General features: G+C 39.2%; 1 protein-coding gene across 1 annotated transcript; it reads right to left on the reverse strand.

Annotated features, from left to right (window-relative positions):
- Positions 1-564: 564 nt before the first annotated feature.
- On the reverse strand, positions 565-11204 carry slc25a24l (solute carrier family 25 member 24, like). Its single transcript, XM_076295256.1, has 10 exons — positions 11065-11204; positions 10830-10956; positions 9397-9484; positions 8902-9013; positions 8533-8691; positions 6569-6706; positions 6317-6421; positions 5626-5793; positions 5319-5457; positions 565-5165 (listed from the first exon to the last, which is right to left on the reverse strand). Exons 1-10 carry the CDS (start codon positions 11185-11187, stop codon positions 4981-4983), a joined length of 1344 nt encoding a protein of 447 aa, XP_076151371.1. The 5' UTR covers positions 11188-11204; the 3' UTR covers positions 565-4980.
- Between the last annotated feature and the right edge of the window lie 1255 nt (positions 11205-12459).

Genomic DNA, 12459 nt, shown 5'->3' on the forward strand with positions numbered 1-12459 from the left:
ATTGTCAGAGATCTGAATGCGGCCGGTCAGAAGATACTGCTTTAGGCAAAACACTTCCTTGGCTTAAGGATAATTCGCAAACTGTTGTAGGATTTTTATTATGATTGTTTGGATACTACACCCACACATGGACATGCTTTTTAATCACGTAGACTACAACCACCAAGTTGGAATCAAAGCACATTCCCCTCTCACACCCTAGGCCTACACACACCCTACACACGCACTTCAACCAAACAAACAAGCGTCTCAGTCTCATGCATGGATAGCCAAACTGTATCGCACCAGTGTTATCTTCCATCGTAGCCTACAGAATGATTTTTTTTGTAGCACTTGCAAAAATATGTCAAGTCAAGTCAAGTCAACTTTATTTCTATAGCACATTTAAAAACAACTGAGTTGAACCAAAGTGCTTATAAGCAAACATAAAACAATGACAACGGTACAACAACAATAATAACATAACATGGGGGGAAAATAAATAAATAATTGAAATAATAAACAAATTGGTCAAAAATAAAATAAAGAATAAAGAGTGTGTGTGTGTGTGTGGGGGGGGGGGGGGGTATTAAGGTAGATTAAAAGCTTGGGAGAAAATGAAAGTCTTTAAGTTAGACTTAAAGCAGTCAATGGTTGGAGAGGACTTAATATGTACAGGTAGACTATTCCAGAGTTGGGGGGCAACAACAGAGAAGGCTCTATCACCCTTAGTTTTAAGGCGTGTTTTGGGGATATAAAGAAGAGAGAGACATTCAGGGCATTATTAGTGGGGTAATTTACGAGATAAAAGTTGGTTCCATCACGCCTGCAGAAACTCATTAGTTTCTGACAGGGCTACTCGACCAGGGTTCGACCAAGGGAAAACAGGTTCTGGGAGGGTGTTTGGCTCGGGGTCATGGTGCAAAGGACCCTAGGGTGAAATTACTCCGAACCATCGCTTTAACGCGCTATGGTAATTATGGTAAATACCAAAAGCCAAAATGGAAAATGCACATGAACACCACGTCATGTGGTATTTTCCACTGGGCAGCTCGTAGAATATTTTGATGCACGGGTTGCTGAGATGAGATAACCTTTGACCTTTTCAAAATGGTGGAGAGCAACACACAAGAGTCGTGAACATAGACAGTAAAAGAAATGGACGAACAGACTCCGTCGTTCTCAATGGGAGGGCACTGAGTCAAATTGAACGATTTTTCAGTTGGTCCCCCCAGAGAATTGTCTAATAAGGGGAGAACTGCCACTCTCGGGAAACTTCCAGTTTCTGAACTGGTTGCAGTTCCTTTTCTGGTTCCACATGAGGGCGCTCACGAATAAGTGCAGAATTAATGGAGAGCTGTACCCCTCAAATCCACTTTTCTCGGGATATAATTTTTTGCCCAGAAATTTGAATGTTGCATGCGAAAGGGGGGGGCAGAGAAAATACAGAGTATTATATTTTTTGAGTCACTTATTTGTTCTAAAAAGCCTTTCAAATGCGTCAATGACGTCATTCATTAGCAGAAAGCTAGTGTGTTGTGGGCAACAACGACCCAACCTGTAAGAAATCGAAAGGACGTAAGTACTCGTTCATTCAACTTTTGACCTATAATCCATAGTGAGCTTGCAGAAACCACAATCAAATCTTCGATTTTTCAACGACAACCAGGTGAAAGAGACAAATTTAGCCGTCTAGCTCCATAGACCCCCATTGTTTTTGCACTTATTCTTGATCGCCCCTAGCGGAACTGCAACAGATTGCAGGTACAATGGAGTTAATAGGGAGTGATCCGGCTCTCCGTAATCGGGCTCTGGGACCATCTTTGATTAGGCTAGTAGCTAGCTTCACATAAGGGTAGACCTAGCGTATGCAGCTAAAACAGAAATATTAGCTCTATTAACTCCCTTGTCCTTAAAAAAATCTCTACTATTCATGATCTAGAACAGGGGTTCCCAAACTTTTCCATGACAAGGCCCCCCAAATAGCCTACCACTAGGTTCAGGACCCACTTGATGTGTTATTAAACCCATCGACAATACTATGGCAAATGTAAAAATACATTAAGATAATCCTAATAATTATTTTAGCCACAAGCACTTCGCGATGGAGCATACAGTGTGTAAAAATTGCATTTAGGGATTTCTGCTATATGAGAGCTATCACTCTACTATTATTCCCTGTCATTATCAAGGAAAATATAATGTTCAGATATGCAACAAATTATTATAATGGTATTGTAGAACAACCCTCATAGTAATTTACATTTTTCAAATGTAGGCCTATTTATTTGTTGCTTTTATTTTTCCTTCCAACTAGCAGATTAATTAAGCAATCTAAAATTGTTTTACCCAAATAACAGGGATTTGTGAGTCCATCTTTCATTTCCCTATAAGACAACAAAAGCACTTGAACACACAACCCAATACCAGTTCACAAATGAAAAATATCATCTTTTCCATAGCACGTGAAGGCTACATAAACCTACATTGTGGCGAGGATGCATCGTAGACAGGTTATCTTTCAGGTATATCTTCCATCGCATTCGTGAACATTAGCGCTGTAGCTAACTAACTTAGTTCAGAAAATAATGAGATAACATTTGAAAGATACAATTACATTGCTGTTATCAATTTGCTCGGTATAACCACATTTATGTTTTCAGAAATACACCAACATTCAAACTGGCCTCCATCACAATGCTAACCTAACGGTAACATTATTTTATCTATTGACATAACATTAAACTGGTATTAAGATGAATGTACCTGCAGTAAAAACCAAGCATGTCAGAACATTCAGGCTTATTTTGGCTTCAAGAAGAAATGGGAATTACATTTCACGTGAAAATCATCCTACCATTATTAGACATTCTCTGCCGTAAACTAGTGTTGTCTTTGTAGGAAGCATCTATCATTTTAAAAACTCACTTTAGATTAACTTAACTTCCAATTCAACAAGTTACATATGTCTTGCAGCAAGCCGCTGCGCCATCTGGTGAACAAGCTACGTAATGCCAATTCTGGAAATGCAGCCTAAATGATGTATGTTCGGTTTTCCTTTACTGAATTTGTAATTATGTATTGGCTGTCGTTCGTTTGTGTGTTTGTGTGATTTAAATGTCAAATGACACAAATGACAAATTAAATGGTTATGGGCTAAGTTGATGCAGGAGGAAGACCGCAAGGTCGAAACGTTATCTGCCAAATCATGAGAAAATAAACTCAAAAAAGAGGACCAAGGAGTGTGCAAACTTTTTTCATTAAAAACTTGACCTATTTGTTCAGCACCTGGGATGTGCACAAAGTCTCGTAAGTGAACCTAAGTTGATGCGGGCCCTTGAGACCAACATACTATAAAAAATTAGTCATACTCGGTGCTACGGTTTAGACATTTTTTTGGGTTTCGGGGGGCCCAGCGCCAGGACCAAAATTATTTTTTTTCGTAAAAAGCTAGTGGGGCTATGCTCACCAAGTTTCATGTGCCGGGGATCGTTGACAAAAAATTCAGGAAGTAGATGACAGGGGAAAAAACTAAAACTTTCACAATCCCTGCTATATAGCGGCGGTCATAATTACTGTTTGACAATGCAATTGTTAATACGCAGTATTAACAGCAAATGGTAAAACAAAATAACAAAATGTCATGTGTGTGCCTGTGTGTGTGAGTGAGAGAGAGAGAGAGAGAGAGAGAGAGAGAGAGCGAGAGAATCCACTGCTTTACTACGGCAAGTCCGCAACAATTGAAATGATGCCATCTGCTGGACATGTGTATGCACAGACTCTAGGCCAGAACACCAGGGGCTTTTCTCAAAGTCAAGGATGGGTCCTTCAAAGCCGCTCTTTCAAGGACGTTACGTCATCAAATCTCGCCAAGCACTGTTCCAATGGCAAGGGTGCTTTACAATTCTATCAAGTTGAGTCCTTCGTTCTGAGATTTTCGAAGATGCATGCGTGCAGAGAATGTCTAATAAGGGCTCTGCATTTAGGGATTTAGGGCTCTCCGTAAACGGGCTCTGATGCGTGTATCCTTTGCGTGCTTGGAACACCCACAATCCTGTGCGCACACATGATTTTTAATAATGCACCTGCAGCTTCCTGCACACTCGCTAGTCTGTTCCATTGTGTGTTTTCCACATGCTAGGAAGAAGCCTGGCCTCGTCTGTGAAGGATTCGACTCGGCAGGACTCATTCTACCAAGCACAAATCCTTGACTTTGTGAAAAGCCCTAGGTTTTCCCCGGTGGAAGGTTACGATTGGTGGATTGACATTTGATGGATTGAACTGTTTGACTCCCTGATAAAGGTTTGATGCTGAAACGTTTCAGAATTTTAAAAAAGGTTGTAAATTACCAAACCATGAAAATACTTTTTAACAGTTTAAAAAAAGAGAGTGCCTTGGAGTCTTTTTGTTTTGGATAATCAATGTTTCCAATTAAAAGAGAACTTCAAATATACAGCTTTTGAGTTCAGGAAGTGCTCCGTGTTAAATATTTTGTGATACGTTGACAGTAGTTGCAGATTTGTCTTAGTGAAGCATTTCACACAAGTCTGTAGACCCATACACCCAGGCACACAGACACTCACTCACACACACTGGCACACTTAGCAGTGCATAATATAACTGGCACATAATGGCAGAATTCCACAACACATTCTATGTAGGCTATTTGGCTGTCACCAACAAAATACTTTGTCTGTTGTTGCAACCTTTTCTTAGTGAGGTAGTGCACACAAGTTTGGGACCTTGTAGAAAATATGAAAAATGACTTTGTGAAATTTACATGTATACATAAGCAATGTTACTGTAGTTTCAACAATCATTGCGCTACCAAGGGGAGAGTATGTAAAACTTGCAATTCACAAGCATGAGTTGCAGGGGGTGGACAGAAATTGAGAAGCATTATATGGCAACACCATGGTGGTTATATTATGTACCACTACATACATGTACCGTTTACAGTCCTCACTGTTACATTTTATGTTGTTACATCAATGGGATTGTTTACTGAGAACACAGTGTTTCAAGTTTTGCTGTCAATGTGTAGTTTAGTAAGGCACATGGGACAGCTCTTACAAAACTGGTTCCCATTCCACTGTAGAAGCCTCGTAGCCCCTGTCTTTCATAAATCCCAAGAAATCCTTGAACTAGGCCCATATTTGAAGCCTGCGGTGAAAGGGAGCTGAAAGCTAAAAGGGAAATAAATGTTAATTAACCAGCAAACTCAAATTGTTTCAGCAAATATTTAGTATGTGTTGTATAGTATTGCATATATCCTTTGCATGCATTTTAGATTTGGATGCATTGTGGATTGTTTTTGTCTTGGCAATTCATCTGACAACCTTGCGCTTGCTGCTGAGTACGAATCACTGCTAATGGATAGCTGGTGGCTTGTCCAGAGGCGAATGCCACAAAGCTGAAGAAGAACCACTTTGCTTCACTGTTGTAAGCAGGGTCCCTTTTCACCCAACTCATGATGGACTAGCAGAAAAGCATGGGGAAATACTAACATGGACAACTGTTGCTGTTTGCAATAAAATGATGCATTTTATGCACCATACCAATATTACATTTATTATTAGAACACTGAACCTAAACATTAAGTCCATATTTAACAGAGAGCAGAGAGAGGTTTAAGCAGTGACTCACCTGGTGGACTGCACACTCTACGCCAGCATAGGGTATCATGCAGAGAATGCTCGGCTTAAAACCTCTGTAGAAGGCTGCAGCAGACTCGTTCTGGTAAATGGCTCTTGCACATCTTAATACTCCATGATAGGATACTGCTTGTTGAAGGTTCAGCCGCACTTTCAGAACCTGCAAAGAAATAACAACAACCAACCAACAATTAACATTTGGTAATTGTCTAAACTTAAACTTGAAGATGTTTGGAACAATGCGATATTGATATGATTCTTCGATAGAACCCAACTGATAAATCAGTGTGCCGATATTAGCTATTCTATTATTCGATATTAGCTATTAGTGATCTATCGTTATTACCAGAACTTTTCAATATGCTAAATATTAGAGTACATTTTTATATTGTTTGTTAAATGAATACCGGCTGATTTATCGTTTATCAGTTTTTGGAATTCTCAAATATCAAAATCGGTATCGATTTTAAAATCCCATATCGGTCAGACTCTATTCTTTAATAAAAAGATTAAAAAAAAGTAATTGTACACTATTTGAAAATAAAACACACATAATGTTATTGAAAGCACAAGGAAGGCATTGAAATTAGCTCTTCAAAGCACCTGATGGGCCAACTCAAAGATTAACCAAGACATCTTAAAACATCCAAAAAAAATCCAGACCTGCCAATGCACTCTGATACCTCTAGAGGATAAAACACAGCATGGGCACTAGCTCCTGAAACACAACCCATTCCAAATCGCTGCTGAATAGACAGGGTTTCCCTCTGGCCCATCTGGACTTTCATCTGTTTAAAGGAGAAGGCAAATAACAGATCTTATACTGAGTGTTTGATTTGTGTGTGTGTGTGTGTGTGTGTGTGTGTGTGTGTGTGTGTGTGTGTGTGTGTGTGTGTGTGTGTGTGTGTGTGCGTGTGTGTGCGTGTGTGCAACACCTGTGCATAGATGAGACACTGTAGGGTTGACTGTGGTGTTCCTTTCAAGACATTCACCATGTTCCCTTGCCACATAGACCTCAGGCCTCCAGCCTGTAGTTCTCTAAATCCAAGAGGGGCAGCTTTTGATCCATGGACCTAAAATGGAATGCATATCTGTCCATAAGCACCAAGGGAAAACCCTGTTCTATACTCAAATCTTATGTGTAACAACATACATAGATCTTTATTTGCCATCACAGTTCTCAATTTCTTTCTTATTAAACAACCCCAAATCAGAAAAAGTTGGGACGTTGTGTAAAATGAAAATATAAACAGAATGTAATAATCTGCAAATCTCATAAACTCATATTTAGTTAGCACAAGGACACAGACAACATATAAAATGTTGAAAATTACAAATTTTACTATTTCATCGAAAATATATGTTCATTTTGAATTTGATCCCAGCAACATTGGGACGGGGGTAACAAAATGCTGGAAAAGTTGTGTAATGATAAAAAAAAAACAAAAGGAAGAATGTTTCACAAGTAATTAGGGTAACTGGCAACATGATTGGGTATGAAAAAGAGCATCTCAGAGAGGCAGAGTCTCCTAGAAGTAAAGATATAGGGGTATGCATCACTCTGTGTAAACAAATGATGGACAAATTATGAAACAATGCCATTTTAATGCTTCTTAACATGAAATTTTGAAGTATTTGGGGAGTTCATATTCTACAGTACATCATATCACTAAAATATTCAAAGAATCCAGAGAAACCTTTACAAACTAGGGATAGAGCTGAAAAACAATATTGGATGGCCGTGGTCTTTTGGACCTCAGATGGCACTGTATTAAAACCAGACCTGTTTCTGTAAAGAAAAACATTCTATGGACTTAGGAAAACCTCTGATAACCATTGTCTATGAGCACAGTTTGATACTCAATTCAGAAAACTTTACCATGCAACAGGCAAATTTTTATTAAGACACGATACAGAAATACCACCATCTTATCTGGGCCTGAGCTTGTTTAAAATGGACTGAGGTAATGTGGGAAAAGGTCCTGTGGTTAGACCAATCAAAATTTGAAATTCTTTTTGGAAATCATGGACTCATCTGGGCTAAAGGCGAGAGGGCCTATCCAAGCATCCAACCATTCCAACTTGTTTTGGTCCTCAATTTGAAACCCAACATGACGGTGTGGAGGTGCATTAGTGCCTACAGCATGGGCATCTTGCACATCTGACAAGGCACAATCAGTTCAGAATTATGTATACAGGTTTTGACCAACATACTGCCATCCAGGCAATGCTTTTTTCCATGGGGTACTTCCTATAAGATTATCTCTCAATGCAAATCAAACCAGCTATTAGGCTAACTGAAATAAAACCATGCCAATCTCTAGGTATGGTGAAGGGTATGTGATGATGTGGGCTATTTTAAATCCAAAGGCTTTTTTTTATTCCATGTTTCTACCAGATTGTCATTTTCAGTCAAAACAAACATATTGATAAAGAGAAAATCAACATTAAATCAATATTTGCCAGGGGTATGAATCATTTTGTTCTTAACTGTAAATTGGTATTGGTATAGTTCCCTGTAGTTACCCCAACTATTCATTTTGCATATTGGAACCCAACAACAACACAAGAACAACTTTTACAACAGTCACCACAAATATTGCCAAAATATATTAGTCAGCTGGGTAGGTGTAGTCACAACTTTGCTGATGCTGGTGTCTAAAAGGAAAGTGTGTTGACTGTAAGCCCATAAACTCACTAGTTTCAGCTTTAGACAAAAGTCTGCAATATACTTCTTCAAGAATTAAGGGCGTTATGCTCTGTACATAAACAAACAACATTACATGGTAGGCTGCATACATTTCCTTTTTGCGGTCATACTCATTTTTTTCTAACTAGCCACACATTATTAACACTTCCAAAAACTTGAGTTTGAAAAAAGCAAAACGCATGAGCTCACCTGAAGCAATGTTTTAAGACGATCAATTGGAGCAGTTACTGTTCTAGACACAGCATCTGCCAGGCCCGCGGCTAATACAAAGTTTCCCCAAACAGAGAGGTCTGCATCATCCTGAGTCATCTCTATGGGCATGGAGTGACTTTCACCAACATCAAACACCTGCAAAACATATTGGTAATCTTAAATCAAGTTACAAAATATCATATTTATCAGCGATCTTTTGAACCATGAAACAATACTTTTCCTTTCACTGCACAGTTAACAGAATACATTAACCACACAATTCAATCAGTGTGGTTATAATGCACAAGATTAATGAGACACCAATAGAGAGAGTTGCAGTGATAATCCAAGACAATGTAGTCTTACCAGGCTGTGTCTCCAGGATGCCACCAGATCTTTAATATTTTCTGCTGGATTAATTATAATGTGATGTAGGAATTCTCCCCAGTCAACAGTCATTGAACGGTCTTCATCCATCCTAGAAAACAGCAGTGTGTGTGTGTGTGTGTGTGTGTGCGTGTGTGCGTGCGCATCAAAATAGATTTTCAGTTCAGTTTCACTCCATTTCAAGAGTGGTTGCAACAACAAACATAAAACACAGGATCATGCTGGAAATGTGAGTGGCATGCACATCACCAAATCAGCTAGGTTACAAATCAGGCTAGTCACACATGTGTAGAGTAATTATTTTATTTTACACTATCAATGCCTTAGCTGAAAGTTATGTATTTTCTAAATGTTAATGAGACTCGCCATTTCAGGTGGGTAACAATATGATCTTGTTATATGCCGTGGTCATCATGGTGATATAATAATTATCTAAAGACATTAAAGCAGGAATTAATTGGAAACCTTTCATACATTTGAATGATTTTCTTTGCATTTCGCTTTGATATTACCACACCTAACTCCTTGAATAGATCAATAATATCCTCTTGGTCAATAGCCCCTAAATAAAAGGAAAGAAGATAAGAGAGTAAAAGATCAATTGCATTAACTATGAGCATGGCACAGATTGCAGTCCTTCATTCACCATTTCACTAACACACTGGGACAAGTACACAGAATTATTTCAACCACCTTAACTATTTGAATATATTAACTTTAACAATATTAGGAGTAAGCATATTCAGTGGCGCAAAAAGTGGGTATGCGCTATATGCGACGCATAGGGGCGCAGCTCCATGGGGGCGCCAAAGCGATGGTAAAAAAATAAAATAATATATTTGGTATTTTCTATATGTAGCTACTACTGTCCGTTTCTGAATCATTTAAACATTTTCTCAATGTTCTATAACATTTTAAAGGACTAACAGGCTAGAGTAGGCACCCTATCTCATAAGATTCCATCATAGAATTTTGACATAGAAGAGGGAGTGGGGGCGCCGTGAGCGCTGGGCGAGCAGATAGGCCTACGAGTAGTGAGTTGCCGTCTATGGAAAATGATGGATACAGCAAAAAAAGCTGTTGACGACTAAAAATAGAAAAAGAAAGAGGGAAAATGAGATGGCATGTCAAGGGATCCAACAGCAGTTAAATAAGTGGACGGTGAAAGGCAACAGGTAGGATTTAAAGTGATGACGTCTGTACTTGGAGGCTTGCAAATATGAATGTTAAGAGACGAACTAGCGTTTGTTAAGCATAATGCCGATTGAAACATAGGCTATTCCATTCAGATAGCTAGGTGGCTACCATGCTCATACTGCACTTTTAATGGCCAACTGCAAACAGAAATGTCATGCTAGCAGCAACTCATTACATGTTTCTATAACCTAACAATGAAGGCTCCTTGTAATAACTTAATATTGTGTTGTCAATGTGGTGCAAACAAACAAGGCTAGAGTGCCTATCAGCCTTATCCATTGTGAGCAATAGAGGGCAAAAGGACGTTATGAGAACCGTTTAGACTCTCTTAAAGTGGCAATGCACCATTTATCAATACTTATCAAGTGTAACATCAAGTTAAACATCAAATTGGCAGCATTTCTTTAAAAACATATTCAATAGACACTAATGCACAGTAATAGTGTAAATTAATTGGCCTTTTGTTTTGCTTTAGTTGTTTGTGTTTTTTTTTTTTTTTTTTTTTGGGGGGGGGGGGGGGGGGGCGCCAATATTGTTGTTGCATACCCCTCAAAAATGGGTAGTTGCGCCCCTGAGCATATTACTGAGATGAGAACTTTATTCAGTAGGCCTGAAGTAGTCAAAATAAACTGCTACATGCTGCAGTAGTCACATTAACTGCTGCATGCTTCAAAAATGAGGGAAGGAAATATTATTTCTCTGAAACTCACCGCATTGATTTTTGTCAAGTGCATGAAAATTAATTTTCCATTTCCTTTCTTTGTCCATGATATAGCCCAAAAACTCTTCGTAATCTAATCGGCCATCCCTGTTTTGGTCGTAATTTTTCACAATGACCTGCAAAAAAAAAAAAAACCCAGATCACTTATCTTCTGCCATGACGTGTTCTAGTTAAAATAAAATGCAATTAAATAAAATAGGCCTACGTTTGCCTATAGGCCCCACCTGTGATTTCTCATCAGCTTGGGTAACACCAATTCTTTTCATTTCCTTTTTAAGTTCTTCCACCGATACGAACCCATCATTATTCTTGTCTAGCTTTGTGAATAACTGATGAAACTGGTCCATATTTCTGAAATTTCTGACGCAGAGTTAACCGAATTAAACACAACAACAAACTCCGTGTAATGGTGTTAGAGGTGAAATTCCATGTCTTCTGTCGCTTATAGTTGAGGTTACAATGGTTTTCTTGCTGGCGCCGCTGAGTCATCTGCCTATCTGTTAAGCTATTGGATGCGGGGCATACACTTAGAGCAGCGTGCGAGCTGTGCTGACTGGAGCCTGTTCTTTGCGCATACTTGCAAAGGAGTTCGCATTCCTCTTGTACAGCAGGTGGCACTGTAACTTCATTTCACCATGTGAATTCTAATGGGATGCACGCTTTCCACCATGGTTCTCTGTATGGCTTCAGTCAAACTTGGGCTCAAGAGTTTTACTTTTGCTTTAATGAAAATATTCTTTCTTCTTTTGCTATGAGTTCAGTAATTTTTGGTCACACAACTGCACATGACCTGCAAAGACTCAGACAGGCGGCACCATATCATATTTCCCTGTGCTCCATAAGAATCAATTTAAATCTAGATCAGAAATCTATTTACCAGAAGTCAACGAACTCCTTAAATCAGCAAAAGTCAAAGTAGGCTGTTACAGCCAAATGCTCATTAACTCAATATGTTCTGCGGATCAGGTATTTTTCTTGCTGGGAGCAATGGTAGGCTAGTGAGAGCGGGCAAGAGATTTAAAAGACACAACCTAATACCGAATTAATCTAAAAATATATTGTATCAGCGTTCTGCTTTTGTTGAGGGACAACGCATCAAGCCATCCATGCACCAAAGATCCTTGATTAACCCTCTCCACTGTGTGATTATGGCCACAGATTATGATGCTCTGGGCAGGAACGCCATAAGGGATAGGGTGGAGTTAGAAGGATCCCAAGGGCCCTGCACTGACAGAGGCATCCCCAAACATCTTGATCAACATCGTTTCAGGGGCCAGAATGTCAAGTCTCAGCCCTTACTGGAGGACAGGACATTATCGGGCCAGCATAGGCTACAGCCTTAATGCTCACACACTTGAAATAGACCTGAAATGGATTAGGTACGTTTTTCTCACTAATAGGCCTAATTTGTCAAAAGTATATCTAGGTTAAAGGAGTTTTTTTTTAAAGTTTTTTTTTATTTGCATGTGATGTTCCAAGTCTCCTTAGTCCATTAGCTATTGGCTGTAGTGATGCTCGGTCTCGTCTCACTGTGACGGCCCATAGCCTACATGTACAGTAGTGGCTATCCACCTTTCACGTTTCGTGTGATTGTCGGCTACTAATAAAGGCGGAACCTG

Source organism: Alosa pseudoharengus, unplaced genomic scaffold (genome assembly GCF_046254945.1).
Source record: "Alosa pseudoharengus isolate Yale_2024_CS ecotype anadromous, Long Island Sound unplaced genomic scaffold, YU_APseudo_1.1 YU_APseudo_1.1_scf_2, whole genome shotgun sequence".
NCBI lineage: Eukaryota > Metazoa > Chordata > Actinopteri > Clupeiformes > Clupeidae > Alosa > Alosa pseudoharengus.

What these genes read in the sequence shown, in the direction of transcription:
- slc25a24l (XM_076295256.1), bottom strand. Translation starts at nt 11,187, where the DNA reads ATGGACCAGTTTCATCAGTTATTCACAAAGCTAGACAAGAATAATGAT. An exon ending in AAGCTGATGAGAAATCACAG is followed by an intron (nt 10,957 to 11,064) that starts GTGGGGCCTATA and finishes TTTTTTTTGCAG; the next exon opens with GTCATTGTGAAAAATTACGA. An exon ending in TACTCAGCAGCAAGCGCAAG is followed by an intron (nt 5,166 to 5,318) that starts GTTGTCAGATGA and finishes TTTCCCTTTTAG; the next exon opens with CTTTCAGCTCCCTTTCACCG.